The sequence below is a fragment of the Chlorocebus sabaeus genome, chromosome 4 (assembly GCF_047675955.1).
Source record: "Chlorocebus sabaeus isolate Y175 chromosome 4, mChlSab1.0.hap1, whole genome shotgun sequence".
Classification (NCBI taxonomy): Eukaryota; Metazoa; Chordata; class Mammalia; order Primates; family Cercopithecidae; genus Chlorocebus; species Chlorocebus sabaeus.
The window spans coordinates 30,420,517-30,442,312 of record NC_132907.1 but is presented as its reverse complement, the minus strand read 5'-3'; the positions used below and the strand labels follow the sequence as shown (position 1 = coordinate 30,442,312).

At 35.9% G+C, this 21,796-nt stretch overlaps 1 protein-coding gene across 2 annotated transcripts in view; it reads right to left on the bottom strand.

Annotated features, from left to right (window-relative positions):
• The window catches only part of SREK1IP1 (SREK1 interacting protein 1), a 51,831-nt gene that overhangs the window by 17,826 nt on the left and 12,209 nt on the right, over nt 1-21,796 (bottom strand). Inside the window, exons 2-3 of one of the 2 annotated variants that reach the window (XM_007973852.3) lie at nt 19,744-19,791; nt 6,363-6,506 (exon numbers count right to left, since the gene is read on the bottom strand). In XM_007973852.3, the coding sequence (XP_007972043.1) occupies nt 6,363-6,506; nt 19,744-19,791 (192 nt within the window). The remainder of the gene's footprint in view (nt 1-6,362; nt 6,507-19,743; nt 19,792-21,796) is intronic. The other variant, XM_007973860.3, reaches the window with a different exon arrangement.

Sequence of the window (21,796 nt, the reverse complement as noted above, 5' to 3'; positions counted from 1 at the left end):
AGAATTTTTTATCAGAAGTATATGATGGACTTGCTGAATAATTTTTCTTAAAATACTGTGACAATAATATAGGTTGTTTTTAGTCTCTTAAATATCACGAATTACGCTGACTTCTGAATATAAAACAAATGTATTCCTGAAATAAAACCAACTTAATTCATGATATACTTTTTATATACTGCTAGATTCAATTTGCTAAAATTCTCTTAAGAATTTTTGCATCTGTATTAATAAGTCTCTAACTTTCTTTTCTTGTAATATCTTAATCTGGTTTTGTTATCAGGGTAATGCTGGTCTCATAAATTGAGTTGAGAAATACTCTCCTCCCTTCAATTTTTAAAAAGATTTTGTGTACAAATTCTATTATTTCTCCTTTAAATGTTTTCTTGTAAGAGAAGCCACTGGGCATGAAGTTTGTTGAAGTTTTTATTTTTATTTATTTATTTTTGAGACGGAGTCTCACTCTGTCGCCCAGGCTGGGGTGCAGTGGTCGGATCTTGGCTCACTGCAAGCTCCGCCTCCCGGGTTTACGCCATTCTCCTGCCTCACCCTTCCGAGTAGCTGGGACTACAGGCGCCCGCCACTTTGCCCGGCTAGTTTTTTGTACTTTTTTAGTAGAGACGGGGTTTCACCGTGTTAGCCAGGATGGTCTCGATCTCCTGACCTCGTGATCCACCCGTCTCAGCCTCCCAAAGTGCTGGGATTACAGGCGTGAGCCACCGCGCCCAGCCTGAAGTTTTTAAAGTAAACATTTAACTTAAGAGATGCAGGGGTACTCTTCATATTTTAGATTTCTTCTTCAAACTTTTGCTGGTTTGTATCTTTCAAGTAATTTGTCCATTTTATCTAAGTTATCCAAAAATAAAGTTCTTTAAAATATTCTCTTCTCCCTTTTATATCCATATGATCTGTAGTGTTATCAATTCTCTCATTTCTGGTTATCAGTTATATATGCCTTTTCTCTTTTTAAAATCTCATTAGTTTGGATAGTGATTTTTCAGTTTATGGACCTTCTCAAATAACCAGTTTTTGGTTTTGTTGATTTTCTGTAGTTTTGTTTTCCATTTCATTTATTTACCTCTGATCTTTATTGTTTCCTTTCTTCTGCTTACTGTGGGTTTAATTTGTTCTTTTTTCTCGTTTGTTAAGGTGGAAGTTGAAGTCATAGATTTGAGACATTCTTCTTTTTTTCTAATACAGGTATAAGCTTGTCTCTAAGTACTTCTTTGGAGGCATACCACAAATGTGTTTTTATTTTCATTCAGTTAAAATTACCTTCTAATTCTCTTTTGCTCTTTTTTTTTTGTTGACCCAATAGACTATTTGCAATTATGTTAAATTATAAACACTTGGGAATTTTCTAAGTAGCTTTCTGCTATGGCCCAGTATCAGATCTATCTTGATAGGTGCACTTAAAAACAAAAGAAAACAAACAAAAACAACAACAAAAAGGTGTATTTTGCTGTTGTTGGGTAAGGTGTTGCATAAATGTTAAATGGGTCAAGTTGGTCGATAGTGTTACTTAAGTCTTCCATGTCCTCACAGATTTACTGTCTACTTGTGCCATTAGTCAATGAGAAAGGTGTTGAGATCTATGGCTATAATTGCAAATTTGTCTATCCATAAGAATTTTTATTTACGGTTATACCAGGATTTGTTTCAGATATTTATTAGGTGCATAAACAGTTAGAATATATATATATATATTTATTTCTCCTTTAAATGTTTTCTTGTAAGAGAAGCCACTGGGCATGAATATATATATATATATAAAAATATACATATATATATATTTTTTGAGATGGAATCTCACTCTGTTGCTCAGACTGGAATGCAGTGGCATGACCTCGGCTCACTGCAACCTCTGCCTCCCCGGCTCAAGTGATTCTCCTGCCTGAGCCTCCTAAGTAGCTGGGATTACAGGCACATGCCACCATGCCCGGCTAATTTTTTGTATTTTTAGTAGAGACGGGGTTTCGCCATGTTGACCAGGCTGGTCTCGAACTCTTGACCTCAGGTGATCTGCCCACCTCGGCCTCCCAAAGTGCTGGGATTACAGGCATGAGCCACCATGCCAGGCCAACACTTAGAGTTTTTATGTTCTCTTGACCAAATGACCCTTTTATAATTAGGAAAAAACCTCTTTATTGTCGGTATCCTTTGCTTTGAAATCTACTTGGTCTGACATTAAAATTGTCACTTTAGCTATCCTTTTAGTAGCTGTCGCTCTCTTTTTTTTTTTTTTTTTTTGAGTTATGATAATTTCAGACTAACTACTGCAAACATGTCCCAAAAAAGTTATGAGGAACTAAGGAAATAAAACAGTAGCTATGGCAATAATTTCCTCTTCCACTTAGCAATGATGGATAAGGAGTTTAATTTCTAGGTTTTATAGAGAAACTGGTTCTAATGAAAACAAAATATACAGAATATGCTATCCAACATCAGCAGAATACATTCTTTTCAAGCACACAGAACATTCTCCAGAACAGAGCATGTTAGGCGACAAAATAAGTCTTCACAAATTTAAGAAGACTGGAATGATATTGAGTATCTTTTCTGACCACAATGATATGAAAATGTAAATCAGTAATGAAAGAAAAACTGTAAAATTCACAAAAATGTAGAAATTAAACCACACACACCTGACCAACCATTGGGTCAAAGAAGAAATCAAAAGAGAAATTAAACAATCTTGAGATAAATGAAATTACAACACACCACAATTTATGGGATTCAGCAAAAGCAGTACTAAAAGGGAAATTTATATGATAAACGACTTTATTAAGAAAGAAGAGGGCCAAGTGAGGTGGTTCATACTGTAAAAAAAAAAAAAAAAAAAAAAAAAGAAGGATCTCGAAAAAACACAACCAAACATTATACCTTTAAGAAACTAGAACAACAACCAAAAAACCCACAATAAATGAAATAGAGACTTGAAAAACAACAGAAAAGCTCAAAGAAACTAAGAGTTTTTTAATAAAAAGATAAAATTGACATATCTTTAACTAGACTAACTGAAAAAAAAAAAGAGGGTCAAAATTAGAACTGAAAAAAGAGTATAAGTGATGTCACAGAAATATAAAGGGGTGTTATATAAATATATAACGATATAAGAGAATACAAGGAACATTTATATGCCAATAAATTGGATAACTTACAAGAATACATTCCTTGAAACATAAAATGTATCAGGAGTGAATCATGAAGAAATCAAAAATAGGAACAGACCAGTAACAAGTAAGGAGATTGGGTCAGTAATCTTCCCAACAGAGAAAAGCCCAGGACTAGATGGCTTTGCTGGTGAAGCCTACCAAACATTTAAAGAGCAATTAAGCCAATTCCTCTAAAGCACTTCTAAAGAACTGGAGAGAAGAGATCACTTCCAGACTTATTTTACAAGGCTGGCATCACCCTGATACCAAAGCCAGACAAAGGTACCTTAAGAAAATAAAATTACAGACCAATACAGCTGATGAACATATATGCAACAATCTTCAGCAAAATTCTAGCAAACCAAACTCAGCAGCACATTAAAAGGATCATCCACTGTGATCAGTTGGGATTCATCCATGGGATACAAGGATGGCTCAATATATGCAAATCAAGAAATGTGATACACCACATTAAGAAAAGGAAGGCTAAAAATCAAATGAATATTTCAGTAGATGCAGAAAGAGCATTTGACAATATCTGTGTTCATGGACTGAAAAAATATTGTTAAAATGCCTGCATTATCTAAAGCAATCTATGGATTCAATGGAATTCCTACCAAAATCCCAATGGCTCTTTTGACAGAAATATAAAACATAATCCAAAACTGTATATGGAATCACAAAAGACCCCATATAGCCAAAGCAATCTTAAGAAGAACAAAGCTGTAAGCATCACACTCCTTGATTTCAAAATATATTACACAGCTATAGTAATTAAAATAGTATTGTACTGACATAAAGACAGACACATAGACCAATGGAACAGAAGAGGAAGTCCAGGAATAAGCGCATGCATATATGATGAACTGACCAAGAGGGGTGTTAAGAACACACAATGGGAAAATGATGTCTTTAGCAAATGGTCTTGGGTCAAGTGTATATGCACACACAAAATAAAAAAACTGTACCCTCACCTCATGCCATATATAAAAATCAACCTAAAATGAGGATATCTGAAAACAACTTTATTCTGTTTTCAAACTTGGCAATAATTTGGTTGAGAATATTATTCTGACTTGGATATAATTTCCCTTCCAAAATGTGAAGGCATTCCCCACATCTATTAGCTTTCAGGACTGCTTCAAAGAAGTGGAAAGTTATTCTGACTCCTGATCTTTGACTGATGACTTGTTTAATCCCTGATCCTGGAAGCCTGGATTATATTTTCCTTGTTCCCTGTGATATGAAGTTTTATAATGGTGTGCCTTTGTGTGGGTCTATTTTTAGCTCTGTATTTGGTACTTGTGGAACCTTTTCAATTGTAAAACTAGTATCATTCAGTTCTTAAACATTTTCTTTCTGGGACTCATTTGAGTGAAGTATTTCCTAGACTAATTGTGATATATGTCTGGGAATCAAATAGGTGAAGAGGGCTGGAAAGTTCTCAGTCTTTAACTTCCTCCCTGTTTTCAGCTATGTTAGTGTGTCCCAGTCTAAAGAACTTATGTTTTACCCTGTCTAGAAAATAAACCTCCAGTAGTCTGCTGGGGTGATGAAGTCATCTGACTTCATAGGGGAAGGGGACTGAGGGTTTAACTCCTGCAGACTTGAAACCAATCCTCCTGTTTTTAGCCTTATATTCAGCCAGAGGCACCCAAGGATACTAATTATCATGTCTTTAGGGGATTTTAGAATATATATCGGGTTACTTCACAGCTTTCCACACTGCTAAAGAATTTGACTTTTTCAAGAGTGTAATCAGTTATCACCCATCTGCTTTTCAGTTTCCAAAATTTTACTGCTATTCCCTCCTAACTCATTTTCTTTGCCCTTGTGAGTTTATGTCTTTAAATTTTTTTCTACATCTGTCATTTTAGTGGTATTTCAGTAGAGAACAAAACTGTGTGTATTCAATCAACTATCTTTACCCTGAAGCTGTATATACTCATATATAATATGATTCTTGTTTGCCCTCTTTGGGATTCTCTGCCTCTTTTTCGTTTTCAGCTTGTTCTAGCACCTTACATTTGACTTCTTCACTTAACTGGACATAATATGGAAAGCTTGATATTAAAAACAAAGTTTATTGTTTAATGTTCATTGCTAATCTAAACTAAAATGAATTTAAAATTTATAACTCTCATTCCTTGTCTAAGATTAAAATAAGTTATATTTTATTTCAGAGTGATATTTACCATATTGCATTTTGTAGTTTACAAAGTAGTTTAATTTATGGCATCACATTTTATTCCTAAAAACCCCACTGCACGGATGAGCTATTTTATACATAACATGGGAAAGAAAGGATTAAATAATAGGTCTGCAATTCATTCTCTCTCTAGGGAGAGAAGAGGATATACCCAGGAGAGACAGAGAGTGACCTGGAGAAATCTCTCTGAAACACACTAACAACAGATCTCCTGGAAAAAAAATAAGTGATATCTGTTAGCCACAGAATCCTTATTTATATAATTATTATTTACATCCTTTTAGTGGGATGTAACTGAGATTGCTGATAGTAAACAAACCTGGAATCTATGGATTTATGGGGTGTAGTTCCCTGGAAAATGTAACTACCCAAGCATAAAATAAGTATGTTTCATGACCAAATCAACTTTCTTTGGTAGAAGTAATAAAGAAACTTCTTGTTAACATTGATCAGAGTGGGTTCTGAAGTAGAAAGGAAACACCTGGGGAGCTGTACTGGCGTGCCCAGAACTCTCTGCTTTGCCTATGCCTCATGATCACTTGTATACTTGAAATTATTAGTGAAGCTTGATACTGGCTAACATCGCTGATCTGCCTGAGCATCATTTGACAATCCAATATTTTGTGTTATCCCACAAGGCAGCCGAGCCTCAGGATGGTTAAGTGACTTGGTGAAAGTCACGTGCTAAAACAAATTGCCAAATAGGACTAGAAACCAAATCTTAAATCATACTTTTTCAGCCATTTGACACATATCCTAATGTGATGGGGAAAAAACAACAACAAAAAACATAAGCTGTGTGTCAGAAATAGACTTGCCTCCTGGATCTGTACTTGCTTAACTGTTCAATTTTAGGCAAGAAACTTACAGTATTTAAAACCTGTTTCCTATGCAGTAGCTCTTACATAAACTACAAAAGAGATCTCAGTAAGTGTAATGGAAAGCATGATATGACATTTACAAACATTTCTAAAGTATGGAAAAAAAATATTGCTTACTTTTTTCCTGTAATGCCTGCAATTTATTCAGTTCTTCATTCTCTTCATCACTATCTTCACTACTTGTACTGCTGACATCCAAAACTATGTCCCTTTTAGGGTCTACTCGGAGAAAATTGCGGCATTCAAAAGTCAGGTGACCAGCTAAGTGAAACAAACAAAAAAAATGTGAATGATAAAACTAAGGATACATTATGAATTTTTGTATGGTTTGCTGCCTCACGGTAACCAATAAGTTACAATTTCAATAATATAGTGTAGAAAGGTTTAACTTTTATTCAGTTGGTAGTAGTTTGGTTATTTTTCCTATACTTTTCCATGAATGCAATACTGAGAAAGAACTTTTTCCTTTCTTCATCAGAACTCCTTATTCAATAAGCATTTTTGGGGACCACTTCTTATGGATTTCAAAGTATTGAGTTATTCTATTTCCCTTTCTAAAAATACAGTAATATCTTTAACTAAACTAAGTAAATACAAAAATACCATCATACTTGGGATTTTATATTGTATTCCTTTGCCATACCTTTTCTTTCCCAGTCTGACTAACGTACTCATGGAATTATATACCTTTCATCTAATTAAAGTTGGCATAATAATACACAAGCATTAATATAACCGAATGCGCTTTACTAAATAATACCTAAACGTTTAATTCTTGCATCATTTCCCTAAAGACTCTACCCTATAAGAAAACTACAACAGTTATCCACTTACATATATGTTTTAGAAAGTCAAATATTACAAACACTATAAAAGTATGGAAAATAATATAACCAATACCTAAATACCTATCATCCATATATTAACATTTTGTCATGCTCACTTTCAATTCATTTAAGGAAAAAGCTCACTCGCATGCCTGTGCACACACACGCACACAGCTGGAGAGCTTGTATCAATTTTTGCAACACTTTCTCAATCTCATTCAATTTTTTTGTCCTCTGAAGCAACTGCACTAAAGTTGGTCTCCATCATTCCCAAACAACATATTGTGATATGTATTCTGAAAAAAATAAACTCAATTATACCTATACCTGCAATTTTTTCCTGCCACCCAATATTTTGTGATTTATCTATGCTAATATAACAGGTGTAATTTGCTCATTTTATCTAATTGATAATGTTCTACTGTATGAAAATTATATTTATTTATTTATCGTACTATTGACAGAAACATAGGTTGCTTCCAGTAGTTCGCTATTATAAACAGTGTTGAAATAAGCAGTTGTACATGTCTCTATTATAAACAGTGTTGAAATAAGCAGTTGCACATGTACTAGGTTTTCTTTAGGGTAGTAGCTTTTAAGTTTTCTTAACAACTGAGAACAGTAAAAAATAATGCAACCAAGTGCACTCACACACACATTCATGGATAAATACACCCTAACACAAAAAAAATGAAACAAAAGTTAATTGAAGGATTTCTATATTCAGTGTTTAAAACAACCAGTGCTAATGGTGACCAAATAATTCATTTCACGATCCACTAATGATTCACTACAAGTCTATGCTAGGGGTTGTTTCTAGTTGTCTCTTATTTTGTGAGTGAAGTCCTTTGGGAATCCTAGGTTTATATCAGAGACTCTCTAATTAGAGTTCCAATTTTGCTTGGGCAGGGCCCTGCGCCTTGCTTTCATCCCCTGCATCCTGTCGGCCTATGAAAAATCGAAGTTCAAGAGTCTTGGGTTCATCAAATACCCTCAAGGCTTAATTCCTGGAACTTCTCCTTTTCTTTGGTTGTTGGCCTTTGAATATTCTTTAATTCTTTATTTTCTTCCTAGTATATTAATGTACCTAAAATATGTATTGCACATTTTATACAAGTTTCTTAGTTGTTTCTTAGTCTAGTCTGCCATATTATTGGAACAAGTTTTCCTCACTGTGATTTCCGAACAAATGAATCATTCAGAAGCACTCTTGTTAGCTTCCAAACATAAGGAGTTTTCAGGCTTTGTGTTTATTGTCAATCTCTAAATTTACTACACTGTTATCAGAGAATGGGATCTGTATGTTATTAGTTCTTTGGTATTTGATGAGACTTCTTTCATGGCCTAGGATGTAGTAAATTTAGGAAAGATTTGTTAAGTATTTCAAAAACACAGTCACATACCGCATAATGGTGTTTACATCAATGATGGACCACATAGACAACACAGGTCCCCTAAGATTATAATACTGTTCCTTGTCAATGTTTAGATATGTTTAGACACACAAATACTTACCACTGTGTTACAACTGCCTACACTATTCAGTACAGTAACACGCTGTAGAGGTTCACAGCCTAGCAACAACAGGCTATACCACGCAGCCTAGATGTGTAGTAGACTATACATCCAAGTTTGTGAAACTGTAATCTATATTAATGTCCACACAAAGATGAAATTACCTAATGACACACTTCTCACAGTGTATCCCTGTTGTTAAACAACACAAACATATACTGCTATTTGTTGAAAAGGGTTCTATATCTGTTTGCTTGTTCAACTCTTCTCCACCTTATATTTTTGTCTAATAACTTCTGATAGAAGTACTTAAGATTATACAAGTATTAATTTGTCAATAATTGCTATTATAAACAATGCTGAAATGAGCAGCTGTACATGTCTCTGTGGACATACACCAGGTTTTCTCTAGGGTAGGTTTGTCAATTTCTCCTTGTAATACAGTTTTTGCTATATATATATAGAGAGAGAGACATCAGTAAATGCTTTCAAGATCATTACTTTATCTTTTTAGTTTATTGTTCTTGAGTTTCCCTTTATCGCCAGAAGTGCTTTTGCCTCAAGAGTCTGAAATTATAATGGTTCTATTACAGTAGGTAGCTAGCCAGGCATGAGTGGAGCAGGAGAGGACTCCCCTACTCACAAAGGAACATCAGGCAACCATCAAGTGATGGTCCGGCAGCTGTCACACTGTCTTTCTAAAATGATAATTGGTCACAGCCAGTGCCAGGGAGAGGCAGTTTCTGAATAGGTAAAAATACCTGAAATTGATAATCAGCAGCTTCCAATAAGATTTCAGGAACTGGGCAAGTGGGCTCGAGCATGCGCATTAAGAGACAAAAATGAAGGAGTATGACCTTCTGGGGGCATTCCACCAGAAAAGGGAAGAAAAAGCCTCAGGTAAATATGTGTACAACTCTAGTAAACATACTGTGCATGCTCACCTCCCAAGCGTAGGCAGGGCACCATGCATAAGGGAAGAATGAAGGGAAAGGGGTGCAAGACGGTGGAAGTAAGTCAGCATGTAAAATGCTAGGTTCAAGGTTATATGGGGCCTTGACCTCAAGGTGCCAGCCTGGGCCTCTTCCAAGTATATATTCCTTTCTTTTATTCCTGCTTTAAAGCTTTTTTTTTTTTTTTTTTTTTTTTTTTTTTTTGAGACGGAGTCTCACTCTGTTGCCCAGGCTGGAGTGCAGTGGCGTGATCTCGGCTCACTGCAAGCTCCACCTCCCGGGTTCACGCCATTCTCCTGCCTCAGCCTCCCGAGTAGCTGGGACTACAGGCGCCCGCCACCGCGCCCTGCTAGTTTTTTGTATTTTTTAGTAGAGACGGGGTTTCACCGTGTTAGCCAGGATGGTCTCGATCTCCTGACCTCGTGATCCGCCCGTCTCGGCCTCCCAAAGTGCTGGGATTACAAGCTTGAGCCACCACGCCCGGCCTAAAGCTTTTTAATAAACATCTACTCCTGCTCTGAAACTTGCCTCCGTCTCTTTTTCTATCATATGACCCTCAGTAGAATTCTTTCTTCTGAGGTGGCAAGAATAGAGGCTGCTACAGACCTGTACAGATTCGCCACAGGTAACTTGGATACCTGCCACCACTAACAGTTCCACTAGTGCTCTTTTGTTCATTATTCGTTGGGTAATATGAAATTGCCATTTTTGTAGGTAAAACAATGGACTATCAGCAATGTTCAATCAAACATGTGTTTTTGCCTTATCCTTTTATTTTGAAAACTTCTGTGTAGTTATTAGTTTTATGTGTAGTTTTATTAATCACAACATGTAGTTGGACTTAATTTTTTAAATTTGATTTGATATCAGCACAATTCTTAACATTAATTTCTTAGCATGGGAAAAATAGTTCCTGCCTCACTGGAAGCAGTGTAAATTCACTCTTCATAGTTAGATATACTTACAAGGTGTAAGCTGAGGTTGCCAGTTCTCGATTATTCGTTTTCTTCTAATTATTTTATGGGATTTCAAACACACTATATGCATTCTTGCTTCTTTCAGTGAGTGAAATTTTTTCTAATCCCTGCTTCATAGCCTTTTTAAGGAGTCTGACTTTATGTGAGGGGCTCCACCCTTGCCATACTGCCATTCTCAGGGCTTGAAAGTGTCACTCCACAGCTCTTAAACGCCTACCCAGTAGGCCTGTGGATCCACTGTTTTCAGCTAAGATTTCCCACTCTGACTTCCAGCTCCTTTTCTTGTCTAGCACCTGGGGATTTCCCTTTCATTCTTTTGAGCTGGGTTTTTTGTTGTTGTTGTAGTTGCTGTTGACATAACACTTTTTCCCTCCTGCATTGTTACACGTGTTTGTAGCAGAATGGAAGCCTTTCTGGGTTGGTTTGGCTTGCCTCTTTGATCAGAACTCCTGATGATACAGGTTGGGCATGGTGGCTCACGCCTGTAATCCCAGCACTTACGGAGGCTGAGGCAGGTGGATCACTTGAGTACAGGAGTTCAAGACCAGCCTGGTCAACATGGCGAAATCCTGTCTCTACTAAAAATACAAAAATTAACTGGGCATGGTGGTACATGCCTGTAATTCCAGCTACTCAGGAGGTTAAGGCACAAGAATCGCTTGAACCTGGGAGGTGGAGGTCGCAGTGAGCTGAGACTGTGCCACTGCACTCCAGCCTGGGCAGCAGAGTAAAATTGCCTCAAAAACAAAAACAAAAACAAAAACAAAAAACAAAAAACCAAACAAACAAAAAAAAACTCCTGATCACTTAACATCCTGATGATGTACTTAAGCTAGCTTTGTACACAAACACCTCTCATCCTCTCATTGAAATGAATATTTAAAATAAATAAAATGCTTAAATAATGACCACACTGGTAGCAGTCTCTGCCCCACACCCATTTTAGCTTTGCTTCAAGCAAAGTGACCCTAAGGTGATAAGACAAATCAATTGCAAAATTACAAATAAAGTTTCTTACTAATTTTTTTTTTCTATTGGGGAATAAGTTAGTGAAGCCTAGGTAATAACTGTGTTGCAAATTACAGTTCTTATGGCTAGCAATCTAAATGTTCTTGTAGCAAACAATGTAGAAGAAAAAAAAAAGGTGGAGGACTCACCCTTCTTGATTTTAAAACTTATCATAAACCTATAGCAATCAAAGCAGTTGATTGACACACAGAACAGACACACAGACCAATGGAATAGAATTGAAAGTCCAGAAATAAACCCACACTTACATAGTGAACTGAGTTTTAGCAAGAGTGCTAAGTCCATCCAGTGTGGAAAGAATAGTCTTTTCAACTGATGGTACAGAGACAACTTTTCCACATGGGAAAGAATGTAGTTGGACTCCTCACCTCAGACCATATGTAAAAATTAACTAAAAATGGGTCAAATAAAATAAAATATAAAACCGTAAAGCTCTTAGAAGAAAGCATAGGAGTAAATGTTCATTACCTTGGATTTTGCAATGGATTCTTAGATCTGACACCAAAAACACAAGCAACAAAAGAAAAAAATTGATAACATGGTCATCAGAATTAAAACCTTTTGTGCAAAATTATCAGGAAAGTGAAAAGTGACAGAGTGGGAGAATATATTTGCAATCATCTCTCTGGTAGAGCTTAATATCCAGAATACATAAACAACAACTATAACTCAACAACAAAAACACAACCGAGTGAAAAAATGAGCAAAGGGCTTGAATAGACATTGTCTATAGAAGAAATACAAACGGCCAATAAGTACATGAAAAGATACTTAACATCATTAGTCATCAAAGAAATGCAAATCAAAACCACAATGAGATACCACTTCATACCTACGAGGATGGTCTGAACTGTTTCTACTCATAAGGCTTCTGACATCCAATGTGTGGGTTTTTTCCACACCAACAGCCAGTTCTCCAACTTTCTGGACACTAACTGGGTGTCCAACAATTCAATTCAATTCTGTTACTACCCAGGGTTAGCACAAGTTAAGGGCTCAGACCCACAAGACTATTTCCATTTCAGATGCCTATAGTGAGTCTAGGCCACCCATACTTCTGACCAGCCAGCTTTATAAGGTCAGGGGGTTCCCACAACCCCATCCTCAAATTCGAAAATTTGCTAGAAAAGCTCCCAGAACTCAACAAAACAGTTTACTTACTATTACCTGTTTATTATATAGCACGGAACTCGGAATAGCCAAATGGAGGAGATGCACAGGGCAAAGAAGTGGCATAGAGCTTCCATGTGCTCTCTGTGTGCCACAATCGCGGCACTCTATGTGTGCACAAACCCAGCAGCTCTCTGTACCCTGTAGTTTAGGGGTTTTTATGAAGGCCCCATTAGATAGGCATGATTGATTCAATTACTCACCACTAGTGATTACATTCAATCTCTAGCTCCTCATCCCTCTCCCCTTTCTGGAGGTCTGGAAGTGGGGCTGAAAGCTCCAACTTTCTAATCACATGGATTGTTCCTCTGACAACTGGCCCCCATCCTGAAATGATCTAGGAGCCTCCCAAGAGATCACCTTAATAGTATAAACTCAGGCATGGTTGAAAGGGGCATGATATGAGTAATAAAAGATTCTCCTATCACCCCTATCACTCAGGAAATTCCAAGAGTTTTAGAAGCTCTGTGCCAAGAACCAGGGACAATGACCAAATATGTATTTCTTATGATCACAAATCGCTATTTTTTAAAAAGGAAAATAATGAGTGTTGGCAAAAAGGTAGAGAAATTAGAGCCCTTGTACATTTCTAGTGGGAATGTAAAATGGTATAGCTGTTACGAAAACCAGTTTCGCAGTTTTTCAGCCAGGCACGGTGGCTCACGCCTGTAATCCCAGCTCTTTGGGAGGCAGAGGCGGGCAGATCACAAGGTCAGGAGATTGAGATCATCCTGGCTAACACCGTGAAACTCTTTCTCTACTAAAAATACAAAAAAGCAGCCAGGCATGGTGGCACGCGCCTATATTCCCAGCTACTTGGGAGGCTGAGGCAAGAGAATCGCTTGAATCTGGGAGGCAGAGGTTGCAGTGAGTCGAGATGGCGTCACTGCACTTCAGCCTGGGCGGCAGAGGGAGACTCCGTCTCAAAAAAAAGAAAACCAGTTTGGCAGTTTTTCAAAAAAGTCAACATAGTAATTCTGCTCCTATGTACATACCCCAAAGAATTGAAAACATAGACTCAAACAGATACTCGTACATCAACATTCATTGCAGCACTATTCATAGTAGCCAAAATGTGGAAACAACCAAGTGTCTATCCACAGGGGAATGGATAAACAAAATGTGATATATACATATAGAGAAATAATTTAGCCATTAAAAGGAATGATGTTATAATACATGCTACAACATGGATGAACTATGAAAATATTATGCTAAGGGAAATAAGTCAGACACAAAAAGACAAATATGTATGATTCTACTTATATGAAATATCTAGAACAGGCAAATTCACAGAGATAGACAGGTTAATGAGGACTGGGGAAAGGAGGGAGTGGAGAGTTACTGGTTAATGGTTACAGATTTGGGGCAATGAAAAAGTTTTGTAATTAGTAATGATGGCTTTACAACATTGTGAATGTATTTACTGCCACTGAATTGTATATTTAAAAAATGGTTATAATGGCAAATTTTGTGTTATATATATTTTAACACAATTTTTTAAAAAAGCAAATGAAAAGGAGCATGGCATAGTATTAAATCTTCCAGATAACCAGAGTTCATATCTCAGTTTTCCCACTGACTAACACGGTAACCCTGGGCCTCAGTTTTCTGATTTGTAACAATAACAAAAATAACAACAATTATTGAGGATCTACTGAAGCCAGTCATTGATCCAAATAATTGCATGAACTCATTTAATCTACACAACAACTCTATGGGATCAGGTACTATAATGATATTACTTTACAGACAGGAAACTGAAACACAGTGATCAAGCAATTTGCTTAATATCACATAGCTAGTAAGTGCCAACAGAGGTTTGAACCTAAGTAATCTGGTGCCAGAACCATTTGTCTTGAATGTTCATAAAACTGGAGATCATGAAACCTACTCTACAGAGTTATTTTAAGAATAAAATAATATCTTTCATGCAGTTAGTACAGAGACTAGCACCAAATAGGTATTTAGTACATGGTACCAGGTTATAACTATTTATTTCACTAATACAAGGAAAAGCATATTCTCCCCTTTCCTCCCTCCAGGAGTAGCTATATTAGCAAATGCCAAGTAATAAAAAAGAAAAAAACAAAAAACAAACAAAAAAACAACCTCCAGTTTCATTGTGACTGCAGATAAAAATCTGTCAACGTACACACACACACACAAAAACCCCTCTTGTTTTATAAATAGGGTACCCAAATGTCTACTTCTGGGCTTACAGAATATATAGACTATGCTAACAGCTACTAACTTAACCAGGCTTTAGCGCTATCTAAAATCCTCAGATTTAAGAACACACAGCTATTTTATAAGCTTTTAAATTCCTAAACCCAGTTCATTCCACCAAGCTTCCACATCCCTAACATTTTGGTTCCTCCCCTAAAAATGCTGGCCTCTTCTGTAGTCATATATTCTTTCTTGAAGTCTTTTTTTTTTTTTTTTTTTTTTTTCTTCGAGAGAGGGTCTGGCTCTGTTGCCCAGGCAGGAGTGCAGTGGCACAATCTTAGCTCACTACAACCTCTGCATCCTGGGCTCAAGCCAACCTCCCACCTTAGCCTCCCAAGTAGCTGAAACTACAGGTGCACGCCACCATGCCTGGCTAGTTGGTTTGTTTGTTTTTTGTAGAGATGGGGTTTCACCATGTTGCCCAGGCTGGTTTCAAACTCCTGGGCTCAAGCAATCTGCCTGTCTCAGTCTCTCAAAGAGCTAGGATTACAGGCATGGGCCACTGTACCTGGCCACCTTCCTTGGAAATCTTATCCTCATATTTATCTGTTTTATTTCCCCACTGACCTAGCTGATCATTGCCCCTTTCCTAGTCTTTTTCAATAGATTCTTAAACATGTAACTGCCCTATGTGCTCACATAATATTGCCACTACACTTAAGGGATATTTGGCTCTTCCTTGAGGGCATTTCTCTATAGTTAATTATCCTTTACCTCAGTATTATTAGTATTCTCCAGGCTTCTCAATATTGTTTCCAAGTAGTAATCCTTAACTGTCCACTCAGCTGCCTGCTGCAGGTTAATAGCCCCATTCATTGAATTTTTTTGAATCTGGCTCATACTCTAGCTCTTTACCCCAAGCCCTGCCACGAGCTTGAATGGACAGCGTAGGTTGTCGGATAGCTTTTCTGGGTTCCCTGACATTCTAGATTCCACGGCCACACTATGATCCTTGTTATCATCTGCAACTGTTTTATCTCTGAAATTTTAAACTCCAATATTAAACTCTGACTGTGTCTTTACTCCTAGCTTTTTCATTCATCTACACTCATGCATAGATCTGTTTTTCTCATTATGATCTTCATTCCCTTAACACCTTCATTTTCTCCCAGTCTCAAATCTCTCATTACTGACAATATGAACAACCTTTTACAAGTCTGACTCTTTTATATACCCCTGGTTCATCCTCATTGCAGACAAACGAATCTGACTCAAAGTTACTATTTCTCTGGGTTGTTACCCACCACTCCCCCACCACCCCACAGAGTAGTCAGGCAATGCTTGAGTGTAACAACCACACATTCAGGCATATTAGCATTTATTATTTGTCCTTAGTCAACTTCCTCTCCTGCTTCCCTCAGTGACTTTCCCAAACTGGTACCTGTCTCAAAACATTCATCATTCACTGTCCTGTCCTACTCAAACTCCCTACATAAGGAGGCAATCCTGTCTTCTAATTTACAAACAAAATTGAGATTATCAGGCTGGATCTCCTACTTTCTATCACTACCTGAAAACATCTGTATCTATTCTCATCTAGTTTCTTCCAAACTTCAGAGGTATCCTTGTCATACCTCTTAAAGGAACTTGCTTAATCTTTCCTTATCTTCAGTATTTGCAATATGTCCTCTAATGGTCCCTCTGTCTATACAAACATTTTATATCTTAAAAAAAGAAAGAAAGAGAGAAAGAAAAAACCCTCTCCATTTATCCCAGTTTCTTCTAGAAATTACCCAATGTTTCCCACCTCTCTCATGGAAATTTCTTGAAAACGGAGACATTGGCTTTCTCTATTTCATCCCCCACCACTCAGGCCTGAATCTACACAGTTTGTTTCATGACCTACAACTCTACTTAAATTGATCTTCCTAAGGGAAGCAAAGCATCCTACCTGCCAAACCCAAAGAACATTTTTCAGTTCATTTCTTATAACTCTTACCTGTTGAACCTGACAATTTCCCCTCAATTTTGAAAGTATTTACTTCTTTGGCTAATGTAATGCTATGCACTCTTGTTTCTTCTGCCATATCTTCCTGGTCACTTTTCCCTCAGTTTATGTCTATATTATTTTACTCCACCATTTGATATTTTACTCTATGAGAAGTCTGTTGTTATTCTAAAATATGTTTAATTAAATATCATATAGGTCAACAAAATATAAATGTGGAGAAAAAAAGTTTGGTTGTTTCTAGGACACAAAAGCTGTACTTTTAGAAAGATTTAAATAAGTTGCTTTTAAAAAGCAGTTGACAAATTAGGCAACAGCAATAAGACTGTAAAAGGAAAAAAAGAATCTAAAATAATAGGACAAAGTACCTGCTTCTCAAAGGGAATGCCATTGGCATTTGGGGCCAGAATATTCTTCACTGTCCAGGACTGTCCTACCACTGCAGGACGTTTATAATCTCTGGGCTCTACATAGTAAGCATCATAGTGCTGCGCCCTCCATCCTGTTGCTAACAATAAAAAACACCTCTACAGATTTCTAGGGAGGCAGTAGAGAATGTGGTTGAGAATTAATGATACATTTCTTGACAAGTATCTTAACTTCTTGCCTACCTTTGAAGAAGCAAACTATAAAAAATAGAAAATGCATTTCAGATGTAGTTTATACACACAAGACTGAACACCAATAAACAGACATACAAACAGGCAATAAAAAAGTGATGAATTTATATTTATGTAAATGTTAAAGGTATTTATATATTTGTTATTATTTCCTGCTGCTATGATCAACCAATGGGTCTACTAATCTTTTAATCATACTTTCTGAGAACTATCATAATTATTTGAGACATTTATCTAATAAATAATCCCAAGGCCTACTGTCCTTGTAGTTTTTAAATATTCTGAAGTTACCAACTTAAAAAGAAATTCTAATAAAAGCTCATTATTGAAATAACTCTTTTTCTGTGAATTTCTTTTAAGTTAATTTTGCTAAGGAAATTCTGCCACAGAGAGACCCATGTTATTTAATAATACATTCAAACTTAACTTGAAACTTTAAAAAATGATAAATTCACTATTGACACATACTGAGAATAAGATCTTTTTCTATCAAGTACTGAAATTCTTTAAATTGTACAATCTGAATAACTATTTTTGCAACAAAAGAGAGAGCATATTTTTTTGTAAACAACTGAAAAATACCCAAACTTTTGTGCATTAAAAATATTATGAATCATCTTCTTGATCTTTCTCTTACCTCTATACAAAAATTTTGGCCCCGAAATAAAAGATAAGCTAATTTGTAAAAGCAATTTATATTAGAAAGACTTGTAAATTGAGAAGACCTTCCTCTTTAATAGCTGTAGAGATTTAAGAGCTGTAGAGATGTAAATTTAACACAGAAGGGAAATATTACTAAATTTTTCCACAGGAGACAAATCAGAAATTGTTTAATGACTAAATCACTAAAATCAAAGATCTAAATAATAAAGCAAAAATAACTAAATGTGGAAATATTGACAAAACTATTTGCTGGCTTGGCTTCTCCTAAAGAATTCTAATTACTGCAGATACTTGCATTGTTGTCTTAAATAACAATGAGACTACATCAACAAATATTCTATTTCCAGAAAATGAATTTAATTGCTTTCCTCAAAGTCTTAGGTTAAAAGAAGTCCAAGTGTAGAGACTGATATTTGTAGACAGACTCGGAAATCCCTTCCAGATTTTGAAGTAAATGAAGCATTTGTAGGTTCTTAATTCTTGAATAAAGAAATGAGGCAGGTAAGTTGGCAATGATCAAAAGAAAGTAAACAAAGCTTAAGTTAGCAATGGTTGAAACAAAGTAAACAAAGTGGAAATAAATATAAACAAATTAAAAAATAGAAAAGATTTCATTGCACTCATTTCTTGCATGCAAGTACATTCTTCAGTTTTCATTTATATGAGTGATATATATATATATATATATATATAATTATATATGCAATTTTGCTACTTGAGCAAGCTTCCCTTGAGCCAGTTTTAGCTTTTGCTTGGAAGTATGTGACTTGTTCTCTCAGCATGCTTTTAATGTGCCCTTCTGATGGAGATTTATGCTGAGTACTCTTATCACACATTTTTGCATGAACATCTTTTTGTCAAATCACTCTAGTGGTAAAACATAATAACTCTTCAATGAACTGCAGTGTATTAACAATCCAGGCTAATTTGCATGGTCTGCAAACAACTCAGAAAATAGCAAATGTTGTTGCTACAGCTGTTACTAAAGCTTTAGGCATTGCTACATTTAACTAAAGAATATTTACTTAGAGTATAAAATTACAAATTTATATTATATAATTATACATGCTTAAGTTTCCCTTTTCATTCAATTAATCATAATGGAGATTAATAATTGCTTAAATCAAGTTTTTGCTCATGAGCAGAAATTCTGAGATCAATTAAATCTTTAAAGTAAATGTAATAAACACAAAAAATCTTCATAAATAGTTTGCATTGCCTCCACCTTTTCTCTTAGTATGTGGAAAGGAGGAAAAGAATAAGTATGTATATAGTTTTAAAAAAATATACTTTCTCCAAACTCCTTAATCTACTACTAACCACCTGTATCTTCATGCTACTTTTGCTAGTCATCAGATACATAGCTACCTGTTACTGGGTCTAAAGCAGGGAAGAAAAGTGAATATTTAGTGCTAACAGAGGAATTTCTGTAACAACTACATGCTAGCTTAGGGCTAAAGGACTATGCAACTGGGCCCCTGAAATCAGGATGCTATGTTATATTGCCCAAAGAGGCCATGATTCCAGTATGAATAATGCAAAACATGTCGTCTTTTAGAATACTTACGGTAGCCACATTTTTTACAGCCTGCTCTGACACTGTCCTTGTTGCAACCTGAAATACAATTGGATAGAATTTTAGGAAGTAAAAAAAAATGCAAAAACTTAAAAACTTTATTGTATGAAAAAAGCTAAGAAAAACGGTTTGTTGTAGAATTTCTTTTTTTCTGTTGAGACAAGGTCTCACTCTGTCACCAAGGCTAGAGTACACTGACAGGATCACAGCTCACTACAAGCCTCCAGCTCCCAGCTCAGGCGAGCCTCCTACCTTAGTCTCCCAAGCAGCTGAGACTACAGGCATGTGCCACCACACCTGGCTAACTTAAAAAAATTTTTTTTTTTTGTAAAGATGAGGTTGTGCTTTGTTGCCCAGGCTGATCTCAAACTTCTGGCTTCAAGCGATCCTCCTCTGGCCTCTCAAGGTGCTGGGATTGTAGGTAAGAGCCACTGCACCCAAAAGAATTTATTTATTTAAGAAACAGCAACAACAAAAAAATCATCTCTAACCCAGCTTAATGACCTACTCAATTATATGATTCTTATAAATCAACACAATGGCCAATTTACTCAAATCATTAAGATTTTTTTCTAATTCAATATAATAAAATAAGACAAACACACATGGCCAATAAACATAAAAAATGCTCCACATTACTAATCATAGAGAAATGCAAATGAAAACCACAACGAGATACCATTTCACACCAGTCAGAATAGCTATTATTAAAAAGTCAAAAAACAACAGATATTGGTGAGGCTGTGGAGAAAAGGTAATGCTTATAGACTGTTGGTGGGAATGTAAATTAATTCAGTCACTGTAGAAAGCAGTTTGGAGATTTCTTAAAGAACTGAAAATAGAACTATCATTCGACCCAGCAATTCCATTACTGAGTATATATCCAAAAAAAAAAAAAAAAAAAATTCATTTCACCAAAAAGAAACATGCACTCACATCTTCATTGCAGCATTATTTACAATAGCAAAGACATGGAATCAACTGAGGTGCCCATCAATGGTGGATTAAAGAAAATGTAGTACATATACAGTATGGAATACTATGCAACCATTTAAAAGAACAAAATTACATCCTTTGCAGCAACATGGATGCAGCTGGAGGCCATTATCCTAAGTTAAGAATTAACACAGGAACAGAAAACCAAATACCACAAGTTCTCATTTATAAGTGGGAGCTGAAACATTGGGGACTCATAGACATGAAGATGACAATAACAGATACTGGGGACCACTGGGAGGGGAGGACAAAGGTTGAAAAATTGTTGGGTACTATGCTCAGTACCTGGGTGATGGGATCATTTGTACCCCAAACCTATTATGCAATATATCCAGATAACAAACCTGCACAAGTATCCACTGTATCTAAAATAAAATTTGAAAAATAAAAGAAAGTTAAAAAAAAAAATCTAGTAAACAGTTAAGAGTTTAAACATTCCAGGAATTCTACAGCACTGAGGAAGAAATTCCAGGGTACTCTGGCCTGTCCCTCAAATGTAAACTAATTTACTTATTATTTTATATATATATACATGGACATTTACTTTTATATATATATATGGACATTAAGGTTAACAAATATTTTCCTGTTTTCCATTAGAAGAAAAAAACATCTAATTTCTTATAGGAATTGGTGAAATTCCAGAAGACTTACTGTAATTGCTAGGTATTACAAGAAATACCTAAATTCAACACTCAAATTTTGACAAGAGAAAAACTAGTCATATACCCATCCAGTTCTGATAAATATTTACAAATACAGTAATCCTGTATAATTAGTAGCACATGCAGGCAATGCTGAAGATATAAATACCAGAGACAAATTAAAACTGATTTCTTTTTATTGTGATAAAATATAAACAACATACAATTTACTATCTTAACCATTTTAAAGTATACAATTTAGGTGTATTAAGTACATTCACAATGCTGTACAACCATCATCACTATTCATTTCTAAAACTCTTTCATCATCCCAAACACTAACTGTATTCATTAAACAACTGACTATTCCCCCTTCCCTCTAACCCCTAGTAATCTCTATTCTA